This window comes from Mastigoproctus giganteus, chromosome 12, assembly GCF_048544385.1.
Source record: "Mastigoproctus giganteus isolate SK-2022 chromosome 12, ASM4854438v1, whole genome shotgun sequence".
NCBI classification, from domain to species: Eukaryota; Metazoa; Arthropoda; class Arachnida; order Uropygi; family Thelyphonidae; genus Mastigoproctus; species Mastigoproctus giganteus.
The window spans coordinates 154,823,644-154,847,632 of record NC_143586.1 but is presented as its reverse complement, the minus strand read 5'-3'; the positions used below and the strand labels follow the sequence as shown (position 1 = coordinate 154,847,632).

The 23,989-nt window shown below is 34.6% G+C and overlaps 1 protein-coding gene across 1 annotated transcript in view; it reads right to left on the bottom strand.

The window, feature by feature from the left end:
- The window catches only part of LOC150077528 (oxysterol-binding protein-related protein 8-like), a 169,414-nt gene that overhangs the window by 110,461 nt on the left and 34,964 nt on the right, over nt 1-23,989 (bottom strand). The window contains exons 2-3 of the mRNA XM_090386936.1: nt 19,418-19,493; nt 4,486-4,677 (exon numbers count right to left, since the gene is read on the bottom strand). Coding sequence (XP_090243062.1) covers nt 4,486-4,677; nt 19,418-19,471 — 246 coding nt within the window. The 5' untranslated portion in view covers nt 19,472-19,493. The remainder of the gene's footprint in view (nt 1-4,485; nt 4,678-19,417; nt 19,494-23,989) is intronic.

Genomic DNA, 23,989 nt, shown 5'->3' with positions numbered 1-23,989 from the left:
CTCCATACAATAGAAGACTTTGTACAATCACTTGAAATATAAGTTTCTTTGTTTTATTTAGGATATTTTTGCTCCACAGAACAGAGTATAACATGCCGATAGCCTTTCTGCCATCTGCAATTCTCTTATTGATCTCTGATTGGGATGATCCATCACTTTGTAAGATTGATCCCAAATATTTGAATTTATCGACTTGTTTGATTTTAAAACCTGCAATATTTAGAATGTGTCTTGGCCCTGAAGACAACATTTCAGTCTTGCTAAAATTGATTTTTAGACCCCACTGTTTATATTCCTCAAATAATTGATGACATGCATACTTTGCATCTTCTAAGTCTTGTGCTATCACCACCTGATCATCTGCAAAAAGTAAATTGTGAATATAGGTGTTCTTATTAATCGGCAATCCCATTTTATTACATTTTTTTGACCAGGATCTTAGGCAGATGTCGATAAAAATTTTGAAAAGTGTTGGTGACATGCAACAACCTTGTAATAGCCTTTTGAAGTGTGGAATTCAGGTGACAAAGCTGATCCCACTTTAATTCTGCATCTATTATTCCTGTAAATTGCCTTAATAATGTTAATCAGTTGTCCATCAATATTTGCCTCTTTCAGTGCTTCCCATAAGAGTTTTCTTGGAACACTGTCAAATGCCTTTTCAAGGTCAATGAAAATCATCAAGTTTTTTTTTCCATTTGATTGGCATTTTTCAAGGATCTGTCGTACTGTTGAGATATGGTCTACACATGACTTCCTGGCTGAAAAACCACTTTGTTCTTCTGATACCTCGATTCGGGCTTCTAAATGGTTCCTGATTCATTTTCCAAGGATCTTTAACAGCAGATTCAGGATGCATATTCCTCTGTAATTTGAACAGCTTTTACGATCGCCCTTATAAATTGATGTAATATATCCTATTATCATTTCTTTCGGTATATCTTCTCCTCTCAGTATACTATTTAACAGTTTTTGTATTGGAACAGCCAATCCTCTTCCTCCATATTTCAGAAGTTCCATGTAAACTCTTCCAGGTCCAGGTGATTTGCCATTACTTCCTTCCTTCCTTTAGCAGGAGTTCCACTTCCCTAACAGAAACTTTTAAGCCCGAGTCTTCTACACCAAAATTCTCCATCGTCTTGAACTCTTCCCGGTCTTCTTTTAAAAGTCCTTCATAGTACTCCGTCCAGTCTTTCAAAGGTATTAATTGCAAACCAGCATTGTGTTTATTCTGTTTTCTCAAGTCTTTAAGGACCTTCCATGATTCCACTGATTGCTTGAAGCCCAATTTGCTATTAATAGTTGTGCATTTCCTTTCCCATTCTTCATTTTTTGCTTCTACTACCAACCAATTGGCTATTTTCTTTTTTTCAACATAAATGTTCCTATATGCATCATTCCTATCACCTAGCCATTTCTGATATGCAAGTTTCTTTTCCTCTACAGCAGCTCTTACTTTCTCTGTAATCCAGGTCTTTTTTTTTGGTCCTTGGCTCTTCTTTTTGACTAGGATTTCATGAGCTATTTTTTTAAAAGTATTTTTTAAATATTCGTAGATTTCTTCAGTATTACCTTTTATCTCTATGTTAATTGCAGCATCCAGTCTCTGGGTGAAGTTGTTTCTAATGCTGTCATCCTGGAGTAGGTCAACGTTAAATTGATCCACTTGTAGCATTTCTCCTTCCCTGCATTGTTGGTTGTTCCCACATATTTTCTTAATCCAGTTCCACCTCAGTGTTGTTTTAACTAGAAAATGGCCAGATCCACATTCAGCTCCTCTATAAACTCTGACATCTTTCAATACATATGTCCCTGAATGTTTTGAAATAATGTAATCTGTAACTGATCTAATTTGTCTTGTCTCCTGTGACCAAGTATATTTATGGATTTCCTTGTGTTGAAAAAATGTGTTGCTTATTCTCAAGTTGAACTGTTCACAAATTGCATAGTCTATCTCCGTTGTCGTTCCTCTCTTTTTCTCCAAATCTTCCAATAACTTTGCTATTTTGTTCAGTTCCTATTCTTGCATTGAAATCGCCCATTAGAAATATCTCTTTGTTTTTAGGAATTTTTTCTATTAGTTCTCTCAGATCCTCCCAAAATTCATCTTTCAAGGTATCGGCAGTGTCATTAGTCGGGGCATATATTCCCAAAATACATATTTCTCTCCCATACATTTTCAGTTCCAATGAGATCATTCTTTCATTAATAAATTGCCAGTTTTTGATGTTGTGTCTCAATTTCTTTTTAACAGCAATAGAAACTCCTGCTCTTGCTCTTTCACTCTTATTGACTCCACTCCAAAAATGGTAGTATTCTCCCATTATTTCCTCTCCACATCCCTTTTTCTTTGTCTCTGATAACACGACGATGTCTAATTTGAATTTTTGCAGTTCATCCGGAAGAAAGTTTCTTTTAGTTGAAAGGCCTTGAATATTCCTGAAAGTGCAGTCCATTTTCATTTTCACTTGTAAGTCATTTAGCATTTGTGTATTTTTTACACTGAACGAGGAGCTAGCCTGTTGCAGCAACCTGGAGGGCCGGGGTATCTCTCTCTTAGTGTGGCCCCTACCCTTTGACCTGTCCGGCTTGAGAGGCCCTACGAGTAGCTAAACTACCGCCGACTTAGCTCTCTGGGTCATCGGGACACGCAAGCCCCCCACACTGCGACAAGGTGGAGAATACCATTGGGGGAGTTGATGGTTAATAATATTCTAAATTGCAAAAAATTGAGCTCTTAAGGCTAGTGAGGCTATTATAGTTTATGGCTATTTTAAAATTAAAAGTAGACATAAAAAATTCTGGATACACAAAGAGACAAAGATAACTCTTACCAAATAGCGAATACCTACCTAATCCAGAGCCATTACTAATATGGACGGTAACTTGCAACTAATGTATTTTCTGCAATCATATTCTATTTGCTATCCTTCCCCTTGAAATTTTTTTTTTTTTTTTTCCAACACTCTGAGCTGTTAGTGCAATACGAGAGCAGGAGTGTCTATTGCTGTTCTAAGTACTTACCTAATTTCACCTTCCACTTGCTGTATAGCCAGACATGGAATATGGGCGGAAACTACCCACACTTAGAAATGTCAATACACAAAAATATTTACTTACTGCTTTATCTTTGCAGCTTGTGCAAGATAAGCAAGTATTTGAGAAAATTACAATTACATAAGAATAATAGCTTACAAATCACTTGAATATATATATATATATATATCATAAGTTCTCTAATTTTGGGAACGTGGCTGATTTTTATTGCTGGCTAAAAATTTTGCAGTCACTCTAATTACTGATTTAAAGGGACTCGTGATGCTTTGTTCCATAAGGAGATTTAATTCACTAGCTTTATTAATTCTTCAAGAAAACTGCATATAAGTTAGTGTTTAAGTATCACATCTGCAGCAGTTGAACCAATCAAAGTTGTATCATTAGAGGCATCATTACATCTCATATTGTGAAATGATTTGCAATATTAGATGTAATGAATGCCTATTTTTCACATTCTGAAAAAGTAACACTTCCCAACAGAGAAGACTATTGTTAGTTATTCTAAGTGGGTACCACCACCACCCAGAAAGCCATTACAGGGCTTGTTGGCTCTCCCTGGTGAGTGGGTAAGTGCCCAATGGTATAAAAGACAACCCAGTTGCAAATTTATTTCACAATATGAGAGATGCAATAACAATTTCAGTTGGTTCAACTGCTGTAGTTATGATGCTTAAGCATTAACTTATATGTAGCTGAATACTTCTGCAGTTTGAAGCCTTGTGCTCTAAAGATTTAAAATTTTTTTTTTCTTGAGAAAATTAATTAATAGACAAAGACATTCACAATCTAACACAAAACTTGTATTAAAGCTAAGGTTTCTTGAGGATGGACTTCTTTGTTATAATCTTTATGTTTACTTGTGTTAATTAACTCTGACTCCATCAAGTAACTTTAAGAGATTTCTGTGCATGACTGAAGGAGTTCTGTTCTGTCTGTGGAACTCAAAGTCATCACATCTCTCATCTTAAACTGTAAATGCCACCCTTACAATTGTCCTTACTTCACCAGTGATGATTTGGGTGAAAGCTTTGAAAATTATTCACCAATTCTTCTAATGCCTCCCAACAAGCATGAGATGTTAATAATTTGATCTCATCACCAGGCACCTTAGTATTAATTTTTCTCCATCTGAATTCTAATAACCATTGGAATGTACTCTTGGTGCAACAGATCTTGAAGGTTTTGATCACAAATTGACCCAAATACAGATTATTAAGGGTTGACACAAAAAAAGTTATTACATATGTAGAAGTAATATACAAAAGTTTATAAAATTGATTTATACATACATAACTTCAATATTCTTTAAATAACTATGCAGCTAGTTAGGAAATGTCATTTTATAAAAACATTGTATTTAAAAGGAAAAGGAAAATTCAAAAATTAAGATCTTGAACTTATGTTTATACAAAAAAATATAAAATGTACCTTATGAGTTTTTGGACTTTTGTAAAGCATAAGTAACCCTGGCTTCAAAACACACCATAGCTTAGTCCAGCCCTTTAATGTTCCCCTAACTTTTAACCAGTCAGCTAAAACAATAATTGAAGGATCTTTAAGTGTACTTAGAAGTTCCTTTGCAACACGCTTTTTTTCATGTCTATAATGTTTTCTTTGTGCCTAAGAAAATAAAGTCCCTTGATTAAAAAAATTAAAATAGTTATTTGAGAAAGTATACATATTATATATATAGGAAACCTGCTGATGAAAGAAAACAGTGATACATAAACTAAAATTATTTTCCATTACATATATGGTGTCCAATAAAATTATTTATGCCTATCTAGCATGGCACAGTACTTTGTGGCACAGTAAAGAACAATGCAAAGTTTTTTTGTATACCTTTGGATTTGGTATTAGTATTGGCAACATGATGCAAGAAAGCAAAGATTATACCACATCAGTGCTGTTTACGCAGGACAAGGTTTCTCAAACTGGAAAGTGGAATTTAATGTGCTGTCTTCAGCAAAACTATGGAGAAGATTTCTATTTAGCAGAAGAGAGTCTAATATACAAGAGGAAAGGAGTGGTTAAAAGAAGTGAACCTTGGGAAACACCAGAATTAGTGGATGAATAAAATAAACCAAAATATTAACAGTTTATCAATGCTGATGGAATCCATATTGGTGATCACTGATCAGACAGAAGTTTGATCACTGATTGAACCAATTACTCCAATAATTTAACTTCCTGCTACTAGTACAGCATCTTTGAGACATCACTTCTTAAATTTTTTTTTTTTTTTAAATTTGTAAATGAAATTAAATCCTCTGACATACATCTGCCTATCAATAACTGTTATACAATATTCTCTGTTTTCATTTTGATCAGTCTATGAATTATGATACATTATTTTTTTTTTTTGGTGTTTAAGACACCAGACAGAGAAGCATCTATTTTCTTCTATTCCAATTCCCATTCCTATGCAGGATCTGCAAGATGCCAGAGACAGCCATCTAATTTTTTTATAGACCTTTGGTTTCACTGGCTAAATGCAACAGCTGACAAAAATACAGATGTTCACTTTGCATATGCCAGGTGCCATGTGAGCATTTGCATTTCAATCTAGGGGATCATCATCATCATCATAGGTTGCTGTCCCGCCTGGGGTTGGCAATCAGCATCAGCAACATCATGAAATAATTGTTCCACAGCTTTGCCTGTCCATTCTGTCAAATTATCCAGTCAAGATATTGTTCTTCTTCCTCTCACCCTTAATTCTTCCAGTCAGAATTATTTGTGTCACTACATATTCTTCTTGATGTCTCATAATGTGACCAAAAAAAAAAAAGTTTTTCATTTCTTGATTAGAGACTGCAATTTCCTTTCTCTGCTGACTGATCTCAACACTTCCACATTTTAACTTTCGCTGTCCATGAAATACATAATATTCTTCTATACATGTACATCTCAAATGCCTCCGATTTCTTAATTGTTGCTTTCTTTAATGTCCAAGTCTTTCAACCATAGAGTAGTGTGGACTAGATGTAGCACTCCATTACTCTTAGTCGAAGATTTAGATCCAATTTCAGATTACATAGAACACCTTTCATTTTGCAAAAAGCTGATTTTGCTATTTCAACTCTTCTTTTAATTTCAGTAGAATCATCCCCTTTGTCATTAATTTCTCTTCCTAAATGGACATAACTGTTAACATTTTCAATTAGTCTCCCATTGACCATAAGTGTGAGATTTGTATAATTCTTGGAGCCAACACCATCCATTTAGTCTTATGGGATTTATCCGAAGACCCATCTTATTGCTTTCTGCATTAACTATTTCCATGAGTGTGTGAAGATCAGAATCACTTCCTGCAATGATACGACATGAGGGGATGGGTGACCTTAAATTCTAAAAAATATAATAAAAACTTAATTATTCATATTGGTTTGCTCATTTATTTTCATTTGGTATTTTAATTGCATTTAGAAATTATAATTAAGAGAACCATTTTATTTAATTCAGTAAAAAAGATAAAAATTAAATTTTTATAATTAAAACAAAAAGGGATATTCTCACAGAGGCTATTTGAGCATCTTTATTAAATTGAAGGTATGAATGATGTAAGGTTCATTCCAACAATCAATTACTCTTTTGCTGAATTCCAAAAATCAATTACTCTTTCACTGACATTAGCATTTAGGTTACTAATACTTTTAAAGCTTTATACACTTTAATCAGGTCACTATGCAGACACTTAGTTTCCAGAGATTGAAATTTACAGAAAACCAATGTCTTTCTTAGTGAGAATATCCTGTTGTGCTCCCAACTAATTTTGCTCTTCTCTGCAGCCTTTTCAATAGAGCTATGCTTTTCCTAAAATGAGATTTACAAAGATGTATGGAGTATCCCAGATGTGGCCAACTGTTGCCATATATAATGGATAATCACCTCTTTGTCTCTGCTGGTAAAGTTCTTGTATATCATTGATATATAGGAGCATAATAATAATAATTTATTATTAAAATTCTGAATGTTGATATTATTATTAATGGTATGCTATATATGTATGGCTCTGGATAATTTATTATTAATAAATTACATAGAGATGATGTACAGGCCAACAATCAATGCTTGAAGTGAAAGATATTTAAAAACCAGAATGCTAATATTTGGCAGAAAAAACAATATAAAATGTATTTTTTGTTGAAAGTTTATACAACACAGGCAATGTTTTACACCGCTTTTCACTGGTTTTAGTATTCACATATCATAATTAATCACAAATGTGCTTAGACTTGTAATTGGCAATACCCATCATAACATTTTAGAAAGCAGTTTTGGTAGTTTAACAATTGAAATGCAATGAGTTTAATTTTAAAAAGTAAACTTATCAATTGGAATGGCATTCCCAAGTGTTCCAGCCCAATTTTAACAATACTTGCACATCACTCTAATTTTTTTTTTTTTTTTTTTGTTGAGATCCCTACCAATAAAACCAGAACTTCACTACATTTAATTAAGTTAAATAATTTAAATCAAAATTAGTAAATAATTTACTAATTTTAATTTAAATTACATAGAGTAATTGTACTATAAAATGTTGAATGAAATTAAAGCCCTTCACAGAGAAATTAATGTTCCACATCAAAAACTGTTGTACTAGAGCAGTGTGGTGTTAGGGAAAGGTTACTGCTATGGATAAAGGGACAGTTGAGTGGTGGGAGACAGAGATTGGTAATCGATGAGCAGTGCTCTTCTTGGAATAATGCTATTAGTGGAATCCCTCAGGATTCAGTGGAAGAGGGAAGGGACATCTGAAGTTTAACATTGATGAATGTAAGGAACTGTACGTGGGTAGCAGTAATCACAGAATAACATAACAATCAAGTGGTACCACACTGAAGGTAGTGGAGAAAGAAAAATGAGGTGAGGGTAATTGTAGAGTCTGACATGAAGTTTTCTGAGCAGTGTATACAGCCTGCTGGGAAGCTCATGAGGTTCTGTGAATGATATATAGGAATTTTGCTAGCAGGGATGGAGATGATGATTATCCCATTGTATAAGGCAATGGTAAGGTGACATTTTGTGTAATGCATACAGGTCTGAAAGCCTCACCTTAGGAAGGGTTTAGGGTAACTATATCCTATATGGCCTAGTTAAGCTTTATTAATATTTAAGTCCCTTTCTTAAGTGCTGAATAAAAAATTAACATAATATATTCTTAGACAATGTATTTAAAATTTCAATAGTTTAATGTCTAGGGGTCAGTAATTCAAATTACAGAAGAGATTTAGACTGGATTGTAGGAAATAAATTTTCTTTCTTTTAGCCAATGAGTTGTTGATTATTGGAACAGGCTACCTCTACGGGTGGTTGAGACTGAGAGCTTGGAGAAATTCAAAGGTCAACTGGATAATTACCTACATTATCTTTTTTTTTTTTTTTTTTTTTGCTGGTGCAACAAAAGCCTGTGGCTTCCTTGCACTATGTGGCTAATACTAATACTAAATTAATTTCTTAATTTTCTTTATTCTCTTTAAACATTAATGCAGCTCCCTTTCCCATTCACCACTGTAATCCATTAAGGATATATTTGTATAATGGAAAGCCAGTAACAGTTATGTATCAGTAATGCTTTGAGAAAGACAAAATTTCAGTTAACAATGTTAAAACTAAAATAATAATTGAAAAAATAAAGTTTAAAATTTCCTTCAGACATTTACAAACCTGGAAAACATACTCCTGTTTACATAGTTCACTTCACAGTCTTCTGTTAAAAATTATTTTGAAGACAAAGGAGCATTTACAATGTACTGATCAATCATATTCAGTATTTCTAACCAACTTTAAATTACATCCAGCTGCCAGACAATAAAAGAGGGAACATGTGAGCTGTTTCCATGGTTACACAGAAGATTTTCATTGATTTTTGTGAGGTAATATTTTCCAATCAATAAAAACAGTACTTTTAAATTGAAGTTCTTAAACATTGTTTGAGACTATTCCTCGGTATTGTTTAAAGACTTATAGGACATGAGTCATTAAACCATAGAATAGATAAGTAATTTTTATGAGGATTTCTGATTAACAAGTTAACAGTAATGATTATACAATTAATATATATACAATACTAACATTCTGCATGAGTTCATTTATTACACACTGGGAGCCACCAATAGTAAGAGACACCTCCAAAATTAGCCTTTTATTATTTATTTGTTTAACCCAAACCAATTTTATCAAAAGAACTGCAAGAATTGTCAGTGCTAGGAGCTTTGGATAAAGTCACATATTTATTTCTCATTACCATTAAATATTAAACTATTAGAAGCATAGTATAATACCTGAAAGTAAATACTCAACTGAGAGAGCTACTTAAGCTTTTACAGAAGGCAGGAAGTAGCACTAGTAAGAAATATTTTAAAGATGAAAAAAAAAAACAAAAAAAAAAACCAGTCCTTTTGTAAGAGCAGGGAACACTTACACTTAGCAATAGCAGAGGCATATGATGCAAAAAAGAAAGCTTATATAGCATCAGTCAAAAAAAAACAAAAAAACTTCCCGTTTCACTGATTCATTCATTCCAAAAGTTTGTCTAGTTCAGCAAAGCTGTCAACTTCCACAATGACAGGTGGAAGTTTGTTCTGGCAATCAACCACCTGCTGGCTAAAGGCAAATTTCCACACATCTATTCTACAACTATCTTTCCTAAATTTGAATTTATGCCCCCTCAGTTGCAGAATTTGAGCACGAGGAAGAATCTCATCAGTGATGAGCTTGTTCAAACCATTCAAGGCCTTATACACCTCAATCAGATCACCTCACAGGTGCCTTGTCTCCAGACTCTGCAACTGGCAGAACTTAAGCCTTTTTTGGCAACAGAAACCCTTTGTTACACTCACTAATCTCATTGCCCTTCTCTGTACTCATTCCAGCAGCTCTACATCTTTTCTAATATGAGGCCTCCAGACCTGTATGCAGTACTCAAGGCATGGCCTGACCATTGCCTTATACAAGGGGATAATCATCTCCTTATCCCTGCTAGCAAAATTCCTATATATCATTAACAAGACCCCATGGGCTACTCTTGTAGCCTTTTTGCACTGCTCAGAAAACTTCATATCTGACTGCACAATTCATGCTCCACTACACTGAGTGTAGTACCACACAGTTGGTATGTTACTCTGGGGTTACTGCTACCCATATGCAGCACTTTGCATTGGTTAATGTTAAACTTCAGCTGCTACTCCTCAGCCAATCTGCTCAACTTTTCCAGATCCTGTTGAGCCTTAGAATCTTTAATAAAGACACTGTATGAGATATAGACATTACATTGCTGTTAACTCTATAATCTTATAACAATGATGGAGCTGCATTTAAAGATAAGCCAAGAATATTAAATAATTCTAGGATAGATGCTTCTGAATTCTGATGGATTGGTAGAGTTGATGTATACAGAGGATTTGAAATTTAATGTTAGAAAGTTTATCAACATTTTATAAATATATTAAAATTAATGTTCCATAAATGAGGAGTGGAAATAAAGATAAAAAAAAAAATATTGCTATAGTTTCATTGAAAGATATAAAGTAAAATAAAGGAGGTATATACTTAACCACCATAACTTTCAAGTTAGACCTATTCCAGATTATGGATCCATGCAACAATGGCCATCAAGATTGACTCTAGCATTAAAATGATATTTAATTTTGAAAATAATAATATTCTGAAGAAGGTCCAATAAAGAGCCAAAAAATATTCATGCTTTTAAGAGAAGGATAGTAAATTATAATTTAATTTGATTATAAAGGAGACAAATGAGAAATAATTTAAATAAAGTGTTTTCTAAAAGCAAATGTAAAATTCAGATTTAAGTCAAACTGTTTTTGCAATGAAATGCAATAAATCTAAAGCTGACCTGCCTTGGAGGTCATCTTATGATACTCTCAAATAAAAAGAGAGTATCAAGCAGAAGCAAATTAGCATGGTAATTAGTTTTCCTCAGTTACAAGGTGGATAAAACAACCAACCATTTCCCTTTGAGGCACACCTATCTCTCCCACCCACCACCCCATTCTCCTCCTATATATTATTCAATTCTGATTATAATTATCATATTTGTTGAACTTTTTTTTTTAATGCAAGTTAAATAGTATCTCTGCAAATACAAAAACTATCATTTTTTATAAGTGATCATTTTTTATTTAATTTATATTAAGCAATAATCAGTATAAATTTAAAATTTAATATTATAAAATTATGAAATGAATATTAAGCAATGTTAATGGGAGACCTGTTAACTATAAGAAATACAACAGGTCCAGATTTAACTACTTTAAATTAAATTTAATGGCACATTATATTGATTTATACTATTGTAGGCTATCAGACTGAGGGAGCCATATTTCAGCAAAACCTGATCTGATAATAAAGCAGCTGAATTGTGTTAAATTTCCATGACACACCATTGGGAATATCTATGACAAAAGATCCCCATTTGAAATTGCTTTATCACATACTTAACAAGAATTTTTGGTTTGTACAGAGGCTTCTTGCAATATTTGATATATGCAAATATCCTTTCGAGTTATGGCCTGGCAAGCTACTGGCCCTTTCAGCTTATATGCATGATGGAAGAAGCTGCTGCTGTTAACATGCTTGATCAAGCTAACAAAACTAATATAAAACTTTTTTAAACAGTATTATCAGTATAAAGTATATACTATCAGTATAAAGGTTGAATAATTGCATAAAATCCAATAAATGATTTTCGGTTAACTGAAGTTTTAGTTAAAGTCTAGAGATATTTTTTAATGTGACAAAGCGGTTTTGTCTAGAAGAAGTGAAAGTATACACCTAAATTACATTTCTAAGAATACAAAGGTTGGCAAGGTGATTACAGTAATAAAGGAATGTCACTCAACAAGATCTAGAAAAATTAGACAGATAAGCTGAGAAATGGCAATTGAAGTTTAACATTGACAAATGCAAAGTACTGCATATGGGTAGCAGTAACCCTCGAGTAATGTACCAACTGTGTGGTACTATATGTAGGGTAGTGGAAAATGAAAATGATGTGGGGGTAATTGTGCAGTCAGATATGAAGTATTCTAAGCAGTGTAGACAGGTTACCAGAACAGCTCATAGGACTTTGACAACAATATACAGGAAATTTGCCAAGAGGAATAAGGAGGTGATTATCCTGTTGTATAAGGCAATGGTTAGCTCACATCTTGTGTACTATATACAGGTTTGGAAGCTTAATTTTAGGAAGGATGTGGATCTGCTGGAATGGGTACAGAGAAGGGCAACAAGACTAGTGAGGGGGAACAAAAGGGTGCTCTTACCAAGAAAGGGCTTCAGTTCTGCCAATTGCAGCACCTGAAGACTAGGTACCTGTTAGGTTGTGATCTAATTCAGGTGTTTAAAACTTTGAATGGATTGAGCAAGCTCAATAGTGATTGGATTCTTTCTTTTGCTCAGACTACACATACATGAAGGGACATAAATTAAAACTGAGGAAGAACAGTTGCAGGATAGATGTGCAGAAGTTTGCTTTCATCTGACAGGTAGTTGATTGTAGGAACAAACTTCAATATGTCGTTGTGGAGGTGGGTAGTTTTAGTTTGAATAAATTCAAAGATGAACTAGACAAACTACTGGAGGGGGATGGACAAGTGATGTGGGAGTTTTTTTTTTTTTTTTTTTGGCTGATGCTATATAACCTTGCTTTCTTGCATCATTTGTCCCTACTAATATTACACAGCTGCACTAGGAAGAAATATTCAAAGGTAAACTGGATGGAGGCACAGCCCTAGCAATAAGTGAACATCACATAGCAAAGTGGGATCAGAAGGTATAATGAACAAGATAAGATTTATTTGTTAAAATGTGTATTTTTGAGAATCACTGGACAGTGCAAGTATAAAGAGGAATATAGCACCAAAGTCATTTATTTAACAGTGACTGCTGTGCAATCGACAGCTATCAGTATAAAGGATAGCATAAAATAATTGTTTTCTGTTGTATTACTTGCAGGACACTATGCTCACTTAATTTGTTAACATATTGACTTATATGTTAATATAAGTCAATATAACCTTATATAAACTTATATTTGTTAAACAACAAATAATCTGCCTCATTGGCAGAGTATTATCACAAGCTGGTACAAACCAAGGACATGAATGACAAGTTAGACAGCAATCAAATCAATGCACCAGGATTCACAATCCATTATGCAGATTAATCCACAATTCCAACTACATGATATGCCATAAGTAAAAGGGCATAAAATTTATTCTAGCACCAGTGTTTGACTACTGTTGAATGTTGAGAGATTCCATTGGTGTGCAAGCAGTTCCCAGAGTAGAAGCAGCAATGAAGAGGTGAAACCAGCACATTATTTCAAAATGTTTGTTTTGTAGGGATGATGAGCAGTATCATTCTTCAAAAGGTAAACTTATATTTGTCATAAAATGATCAGAGACAGCTGAATAATATGATAGAGACAGAGTACATCATACTATTAAGTATCATATATTTCTTGAGTAAGAACTGTTTAGGTTTTTCCTTTTATTAGACAGAGTATCTAGGGGTGTTGAAAGCTAGCATGAGCCCTGCAGCAAACAACCTCACCCACTTTGCATGCCTTCACCCATATGATTTATATATTTTTTTTTTTGATTTGGTAGTTGTTGGCACATCGGCTTCTGTGGCCATATTGCACCTCCCAAGGTTTTTGCAGTACTTTGATCCAAGCCCGAGGCGGGAATCGAACCCGCGACCTTTGGGTTGCCGGGCAGGTACTTTACCCACTCGGCTAGCCCGGTCGGCTCACCCATATGATGGAGAACTCCAATTCTGCCTCTCCCATTCTCCCCAAATGCCATGGGGCAGGTGGGCCTTTACAAAACTCTGTTTACTCTCAAATGGTTGTTCAAAGATTCCACCATTGATGATTTTATGATCAAACTTCAAAATTACTGCAGTCTCTACCATGAAATATGATGCTCAGATATAGTCTCCTCATTAGAAATACATGATATCATCCACAGAAAGATTACAGAAGAATTTTATTAGATTTTTGTTTCAAACAGTATCTTGAATATTCCCTCCAAGAGCTATTCTACCATGCAATCTTTTTCATATCACACCTCTTAAAAAAAAAACTGGCAGTTTTTTTTTTAAGTTTATTACAAACATCAAAGCAGCATGTTCTTAGTGAAACAAATTAACTTTAATTCATTTAGCATTAGTAATGGCAAAACAGTATTAGTCAAAAAAAAAAAAAAAAAAAAAAGAAAAAGAAAAAAACTCTACCCGCCTCATCTGTCCATCCCTTCTAATAATTTGTTTAAGCTTTCTTAAATTTATTAAACTACCCACATCTACAACACCTGATGAAGTTTCTTCCATCAATCAATTACTCTCTAATTAACTAAATGAGAGTAACTTTCAAAAATCTATCCTGCAGGCATCTCCTTTTTAGGTGCACATGCAAAAGTATATGTGCCTATTGTCTTCATCATATGTCTGTATGTAACAAGAGGGGCTCCCATTGGGCAGATTTTCATGTAATTTTATAATATTTGGACTTTTTAAAAATATATGTTAAGCTATTCCAAATATCACTAAAATTGGACCAACAGAAATCCAGAAATTATGGAAAACAGAAAATATCATAATTATAATTATGAGATCATCCTTGGGATAAGTTTTGCTTACCTCTTTTGCCACTTGTTTTAATATAGTTGGTTAGATTACAGGTACCTTATTAACTTTATCTTAAACAATTTCTCTCCCACTTTCTTCTCAGTTATTACAAAATCATTTAGCTCCCATTTGTAACTTTGTATACTTTAAATATTCCCACTGATAAAAGCTTCTTTATGTGTGAATGTAAATACAATATATTTATTAGTTTGTCAGTAACCTGAACAGGATCATCAATAGTTATGTCATTCATAACTGAATGGCAAATTTCATTCATATCTTTCTACTGTTAACCTTAGTAAAGAATTCTTTACTATTGTTCCTTGCATCCTTAGCCAAAGACTTGTCATAATCTGCCTTAGCTTACTTAGTGACTTGACTGCAGACTAGTTTGTATTTACTGCAGGTTTCTGTGTCTCCTGACGATTTATAATCATCCCATGCATTTTGCTTCTCTGCCACTGGTTTCGTCAGTTCATCTAACATCCATTTAAGTCTAAACTTTGAACAGTATCTCATAGTTGATATAAAAAGCTTAGTAGATTCTATGATTACTTCACTGAATGCTTCCCATGTAGAATTTGCAGTTGGTAATGATGTTACCAATGATCATGTTCAACCAAATGGACTCAACACTGCACTCACCACCCATATAAACTGGATGAAGTGCTTTATATTCTATGGAGGAGCATAACTCCTTCCTCCTTCTGTCTATCCTTTCTGTATACATGGTACTTATCATATTCACAAATCACATCCCTTATGTCTGGGTGGCACCACATTTCCAACATCCCTATAATGTCCACAGCTGATGACTTCACCTACTTCAAATCCATCAAATTTGTTTACTATATTCCTAGCATCAGTGTACAATGCAAATATAAGTGCACCTATTTTTACTCTTTGTAATCCTAACACAGCCCATGTGTTTGCTTTCCACGAGGACTCTGAGCAGGCCTTGTAATTCCTGATTCCTTGTTCTCTAGGCTGTTGTATGTTCCAACAGTAGCAGTGCAAGAATTACTTTCACCTCTGCTTACAGCTGCCATTAAACTGTGCATCAATCCCAAACTAACGGTTTTCTGATACACCTAACACTGCCTCAATAGCAACAGCAATATTTGTGCACTCTTTCTGTTCAAGTGTATCCCATCACTGTAAAAGCAATCTCTCCTGATGAGTGCAGACCATGTTGAGAAAAATTCTACCCCAAGAGCCTTGCACTGTCTCTCTATGATCAATAAGGCTCTCGCCAAGTACTCACTCTTATCATATCTGAGCAGACTATGTTCCCATTCATGCTAGAACAAACTGACTTTCCTCTCTATTTTTCAAAAGAACTATTACATTGCTAGGTTCCGGTAATACCGATGTTTTTAATTTTTAAAAAAAGTTAAAAGAAGAGTTCATTTGAAATACATGCTGACTTTGGCATTTCTACATATAACTAATAATCTATTATTAGAAAATTTCATTTCCCTTAAAGAAATTTTCTAATAAAAGTTCTGTTTTTCAAATCCAAACTAAAAGATATATAGCTCTGAAAAACTGATAATTATTTTTAGAATCTATTCCAAGAATCTTTTATCAAATTTGACATTTCCTATTATATGTCACTTGTATTTTAGGTATTTGCACAATAATATGGTTCTTGTTGAGTATTACATACCTTCCTGTGATACTAGCATAGGAATTAAAAAAAAAAAAAAAATGAAACTATATATATATATAAATACTTTGTGTTAAATTTCTAAGGCACAACAATTATTTATTTTTCTTATAAGTTTTAATTTTCTACAGAAGGATTACATTAATTTCACCCATTACTAATTTATTCCAGAACATTAATTCCACTAAATAAATCTGTAATAGATTAGCAGTTAAAATAGAAAAGAAATTTTAAAATTTCTAAATAAATAAATAAATAACAAAAAATAAGAATAGCATATCATGCCCCATCAAGAAAATAACCTTAACAGAATTATTGCTATTTTAGAATATGCAAAAATATGTGGATAAATATATTTTACTTGGATTTGCATAAGCAGTGTAAATTAAAAATATATATTAAAAAAATGTATATACAAGTAGGCAGTGTATTAGTGATACTAAACTTTCTCTTTATTAATATCTAATTTTGGTTTAATTAATAATGAATATATGCTGTCTGAAACATTATGACTATCCCTGTGTTCAATCAGCTGTTCCTCTCCACTTGGTGGCACACATGTTGCCATGAGAACCAATAACTGTGATAAAGAACTCGACTGACTGGGCAAGGGATGTGATTTGACTGACTTTGAAAAGGGGATGATTGTCTGGTTCCAGTTGAAGGGTGGCAGCATTATGAAAACTGTGAATCTTGTGGGCTGTTCGTGGAGTGCTGTTGTTAAGGTGTTCTAAGAATGGGCACAGCAGTCACCAGGCCAATGATGGGCATCCATGCTTCATCATTGGTCTTGGTGAATGCAGACTGTCCAGCCTTATATGAACCACTAGACAGAAAATGATGGAACAGCTGGCTATGGACTTGAACCAGAAGACAACCAGCAGTGTTTCCAGAACCACTATCCAATGAACCCTCCTCCATATGGGCCTTCTGAGTAGGTGCCTGGTCAAGGTATCCATGCTTACAGCCATCCATCAGCAATGAGGCATAACTGATGAGTAGGAAAAAAGTTAGCCTTTCTAATGAATCAAATTTCCTACTATGCTATATAGATGGTAGATGGAGGTTACAGTGACAAACTGCAGAGAGGAATCACTCCAATGTCTTAGCCAACACATGGACTAGGACTTTGGTATGGGGATGTTTTTCTGAGAATCCCTTGAATCCACCCCCCCATACTCCTTAAACAGCACTATTAATGCTAAAAATTACTTATCCATTGTGGCTGATAAACTGCCAAATTTGACATGAATACCTATAGAACATCTCTGGGATTATGTGGATCAACAAATCTGGCATTTGGATCCTCCACCATGTCTCATAGATCTATATTCTGTTGCAGATCTATGGGGGCACAACCCTGGCAACATGGTACAACTACGAGGGATTTCCAAAAAGTAAAGTAACACATTTTTTTTCTTAATAATGGTGAAAGGGAATGAGATGAAATGCGGTGGACAGATAGACCCGTTAATAATGTTCAAAAAGACTGCCCTTTTGAACATCTTTTTGAATGTTAATAATGTTCAAAAAGACGTTCAAACAGTGCAGTGTTGTGGTACTGTCACCTCACAGTAGATTCCAGTTGCAAAATGGTGGCTACTGTGCAAGTGTGGTCCAAAACAGGTGTTCATGAAGTTATTCACTTTTTGCAAGCAAAAGGGTCTTCACCAAGTGACATTCACCGTGAACTGATTGCTGTGTATGTCAAAAAAAGTGATGCCAAAGAAGCAGGTGTGTTTTTGGCACAATGAATTGAAAGCGGGCTGTGTTGACATTGAAAATCAACATCGGGCGGGCAGGCCTTCATCGAGCAAGACAGAAGACAACATTTTGCGCATTACGGGCATCGTTCTTGAAAACAGGGGAGTGAAACTGCGTGAAATTGCACAAATAGTGAACGTGAGTAAGTTGACTGTTCACGATGTCCTCGGCTTTCAAAAGGTGCGCTGCTGCTGGGTGCCCTGACAATCGTCAGAGGAGGACAAAACAAAATGCATGGGGATGTGTCTGGAGAACCTGTTGTGATATAGCGATGAAGGAGAGGATTTTCTCGCTCACATAGTCACAGCAGATGAAACGTGGTTTCATCACTTTACCTCAAAGAGCAAATAAGACTCCATGACCTGGAAACATCCACAATCTCCTGTGCGCAAAAAATTTAAAACTGTTCCCAGTGTCCGAAAAGTCACTGCCACAGGGTTCTCGGATCGCCAAGGCATTCTGTTGGTGGATTTCTTGCTGAAGGGAAGCACAATCAATGCACAGCTTTACTGTGCAACATTGGAAAAACTGAAAGCCAATGTTCGATGCAAATGACCAGGATTCCTGACAAGCGGCATGATTTTGTTGCACAACAATGCAACTCCACACACTGCCCACACCACTCGTGAGTGGATGCACAATAATCGTTGGGAAACTCTGTCACATTCCCCCTACAGCCCAGACTTACCGCCTTCAGATTTCCATTTGTTCAACCCTCTGAAAAAACACCTTTCAGGAAAGCATTTTACCTCAGATAAGGAAGTTCATCAGGCGATGAGACGTTGGTTACCAGTACTGAAGAAGTCCGTGTGGGCAAGGACTTCTTCAGTACTGGTATTGATAAACTGATCCATCGTTGGGGCAAGGGAATCAATAAAACTGGAGACTTTGTGGAGAAGTAGTGCATGTTCACTTATTTCTTGGTGTGTAATTTCAACTTCGTATTATTAAACATCATTGAGAGAAAAAATGGGTTACCTTACTTTTCAGAACCTCCTCATACCTCTTGCAATGTTCAGAGGATTTATAGAGTCCATGCCGCACTGTGTGGTGACATTACTGGCAGCAAGAGGAGGACATACCTACTATTAAGTAGGTGTTAATAACGTTTTGACTGGACAGTGTATATGTTTGATATTTACTGATTTATACAATTTATCAGTATTGGAGTTCTGCTATTTAGAGTAATTGTGCATTACTCTAAATTAAAGGTTATAATTGCATGTAATTATTATTTTTCTGAATTTTTAACAAGTTGCATGTTATTACCTTATAAGACTCTTGCTTTGTTAATTTAGCTGCTGATGATGATTCTGTTGTCATTATTTCAGTCTATAAATTGCACCTGCAAAGTAAAATAAAATTGTAAAAACATAATACGGTATAATTTCCTTGGAGTTAAGATCAAATTTACAAAATATATTTAAATGTAGATATATTATAAAAGAACTATTTAATTACCAACTGATTTTTCATTTATTAAATTTAGAGAAGGGCTGCTGAAACACTACCTAGGTCAGTGTTTCTCAACCAAGGTTCTGCAGAACTCCAGAGAACATTGTCATGGGTTTTGTGAGAAATCATGTAGTGAATACTCTTCGTGAAAGCAGTGTCCGTATCTGCAGGTCTAGTTCTGAGAATCCCTTTTGCCAGCCAATTGAAACTCAGTTCTCTGCATCTCTCTACCACCAAATCATTCAAGAAGTTCTTTTTCTTTATTTAAAATTTATAAAGAATGATGATCGGGCAATCATGTCAGTCTTGAGTAGACAGTGTAGTTCCATGATATTCAGGAGAGATTTATTTTCAGGAGTGATTTCATGAGAAATGTTTAGTGCACATTATGGTTATTCACTATTTTGCAGATTTGTAGTCTTTACATAGTTTTGTAATTAGTGTTTTTACCAAAACCATGGGTGTTTTACGTATCTAAAATCCCACCCATGTAATAGTATTTTCATATGGCTGTTGAAGATTGAAAAATGCTGGAGTACATGAAAAGACGATGCATCAGTGAAGGAGAGAACAGTGAAAATTAATAATTAACTGAGCCAAGTATGAGAAAACCAGGAAAAGTGACCGACTGACTTTAAAAAAAATTGCCTTTCTAATGACGGTTACATGGTCGTGAATTTTATGGGGACTGGAGTCGAAAATTATCCCATTCCAGTGTGCATTGTTTGTGGGGGAAAACAAACAAATTTCATTGATAGTTACCTTTTTGAGAAGAAGGTAACTATCAATGAAAGGCTTAAGATGCAAACTAATTAGCAGCTGAGCTAGTTGCACAAAAAGTGAAAAGTCACACTATTGCTGAAAGCCTAATAATGCCAGCTTGTAAAATAATAGTAAAAACAATAATAGGTAAAGAGGTTCAAAGTGAAACTGACAAAGTTCTAATGATACTATTAATAGGTGTGTTGATGACATATCACATGCCACTGAAAATGTCTTGTCTGAAATACTAAAAACTATTAACTGTACTCTCCAAGTCAATGAGTCAACAGACATAACAAGTAAAGCTCAGATGTTGATATTCATATGATTTGAAAACAAAGATGAAGTAATGGAAAATTTCTGTTGTTGATAATTGCCAAAAATGACCAAGGGTCAAGACATCTTCAACATCTTGTCTTATTTGGAATCCTGTGGTTTGTCATGGAGCCAGGGTGAAAATTGTATTGATGGTGCCTCCTTGACGAGCAGCTCAATAAAAGGCTTTGTTTCACTCATCAAAGAAGAAAACTCTGATGTCATAACTCACTGCTTCCTCCATTGAGAAGTTCTTGTTTCAAAAAATATTAGGAAGGATTTAAAACAAGTCACTAATGCAGTTGTGAACACTGTCAATATTATAAAGCAGTGCTTTCTTTGTCGTACATGCTTGCAAAGCTGTGTGAAAATATGCAAAACGACCATGTGACTTTCCTTCTACACAACAAAGTTAGATGGTTTTCAAGAGGAATAGTTTTAACAAGGGTATTTGAGTTGCAGGGGGAATACTGCTTTTCTTCAAAGATAATATTAAAGCCAGTTTTTCTCACTTTCTTGAGGATAGAAAATGGCTGCTAAAACTAGCCATCTTAGCAGATATTTATCAGCACTTAAACCACTTGAACACCAGCATGCAGGGCCCAAAAGAAAACATTCTAGCTTCCACTGACAAATCCCTTGCATTCAAGAATAAACTCAAGGTTTGGGGAAAAACCTACATCAAAAGAGAATGACTGATATTCAACTGATCAATCAATCGCTCTCTTATGATGTCATTTATGAGGGGGGGGGTATCAAAAAGTTTGTATCCTTACCTACTTTCCTTCTTTTTCATCAGAAATATATGACTGGACTAAGAATTTGTTGAATTCTCATCAAATTCACAAAATTTACTCAGTCTGCAAGAAAATGAACAGCTGACTGAACTGAACAGTGAGATTACACTTTGAAGATAAAATTCAATGAAATGTCACCTGATGTGTTTTGGATTTCGACAGGAAAAGAGTATACTGTGTTCTCAACAAAAGCAGTGAACATCTTATTTAAGTTTTCAACTTCTTACCTCTGTAAACAAGCTTTCTCATGTCTGACAAATATTAAAAGCAAAGAAAGAAATTGGATACTTGTCAAGGAAGGGCTGCAAGTGTGTTTGACAAAAATTCAGTTAAAAATTCAACATTTGTGCAAAAGAAACAAGTCCAAGTGTCACACTGAAAGTGAATCTTATATTGTCTTTGAATGTGATCTTTATTTTTTGAAAATTTCATATTTGGAAAAAAAATAAAAGATTAGATAATACAAAAAAGACAAGAAAATGTTTCATTTTTTTCTTACAATGTAAGCTGACTTTTATATATTATAGCTCCTTACAAATAAAATTTCTTGATAATAATTTAGCAGTAACTGAATTGCACTTTCTGCTATCAACTTTTTCTGGCCTGTCGATATTTTTTTTATAGATAGGATGACTCTCATCACCTGGTGAAATACTATCACTTTGGTTAATGGAAATCTAGATAGCCATGGGCTTGTTTTTCCTGCAGAATTAAGTACCTGTCAAGTATTTAATTCTGCAGGAAAATGCAGAATGATCTCTCTCCATCTCTTATATTATGCAACATGAGTCACAATTTTTTAAATATGATAAGCATCATGGTAAGATGTCAATATTCCTTTCATTTCTTGGGTACAGCTTTAAAATAGTTTATACAAGCTAGCCACTAGATAATTCACTGGACAAAACCAATTGGTAATGTTTCAGGAAACATCTGGATCAGCTAGTGTATAATCTCAGTGCATGAGGGCCTGCCAAGGTCACATTATTAATATAGGCCAAATGTCAACAAACTGAGCTTGCTCAATCCACTCAATCAGCTCACTTCACAGGTGTCTACTCTCCAGATGCTACTATTTGCAGAACTGAATAATAAGAGTACCCTTTTGTTTCCCTTACCAATTTTGCCCTTCTCTACACCCATTTGAGCAGATTTACATCCTGCCTAAAGTAAAGCTTCTAGATCTATATCTAGTACTCAAGATGCAGCCTAACCATTGCTTTGTACAATGGCAATATCAACTGCTTATCTCTGCTAGAAAAATTCCTGCATATCATTGACAAAGCCCCATCAGCTGTCCAGGCAGCCTTTCTGCACTGCTCACAGAACTTCATATATTACTGCACGATTACCCCCAGATAATTGTGCAATCAGGTATGAAGTTTTTCATTTTCACTACCCTGAGTGTAGTACCACACAGTAGGTATGTTAATCTTATTATTTGTTATTTGGTTTTATTTTAGGAGCATTAGCAACTAAGGCCATATTGCTCCAGGAATATGCGGTGGTCATTTCCTGACCTTTCCGCACCCTCTGTATTTGGTGGGCACGGGTTCGAACCCTGGTCTAATCAAGAAGTGTGTGCTACGTACTGCTGTTCCTGCCCACTTGGCTACAGAGGCGCCCCTATGTTAATCTGGGATCACTGCTATCCATATACTTTGCATTTGTCAATGTCTTCAAGAGAGCATCATTGGTATCAATTTAGGCTGAAACTGAGTAATTAGATGGAAATTTATTCCAACAGTCAATTATTAGGCTGAATGAAAATTTTCACACACCTATTCTACAGTCAGAAATTACAGTATATGCAAGTTTTGCAAGTTACAGAACTCAAGTGTTTCAAGGTGAAAATGCTCTTTTTTGTATTCATAGCTAACATTGCTATCTTTCTTTGCATTCTTGTCAATAGATTTATTGACAAGAATGCCTCCTAAAATGAGGTTTCTAAATATATTCTAGATGTAGCCTAAACATTTTTGCTTTATACTATTACCTCTTTATCCCAGCTGGCTTTATTTCCATACATCAGTGACAACTCTGTTAACTATCATAGCAAGCCTGTTTGCATTGCAGTTATTTCCAGATCGTTTTTTATTATCACCCTTGAGTTTGGTGATGTCCAGATGGCCCAAGTTTTTAATTAGTGGTCAATTTGTTCTTTTGTGAAGATTACATGTCTTTTTTTAAATAACTACGGAAAAAAATACATTCTTGGAGTTTGTATACAATGGTCCCAATCTTCATAATCTGAATGTAGGCTTCCCTGCCATTCTGTGGACCAACTAATGGGCATGTGCACTCCCCCACAACTCAGAGCCATACCCACTTTATACACCTATTTGCATAAATAGGTGTATAAATAAAATAGGTGATCAAGGGATGGACTAACTTAATAGCAGAAATTTTTTTTGTCTTTTTTATGAACTGATTAATTTAAAATGCAGCTCATATAAATGTCTCAATGTCAAAAGATAATTTCAATATTTTAAACCATAATCAGCAAAAAATA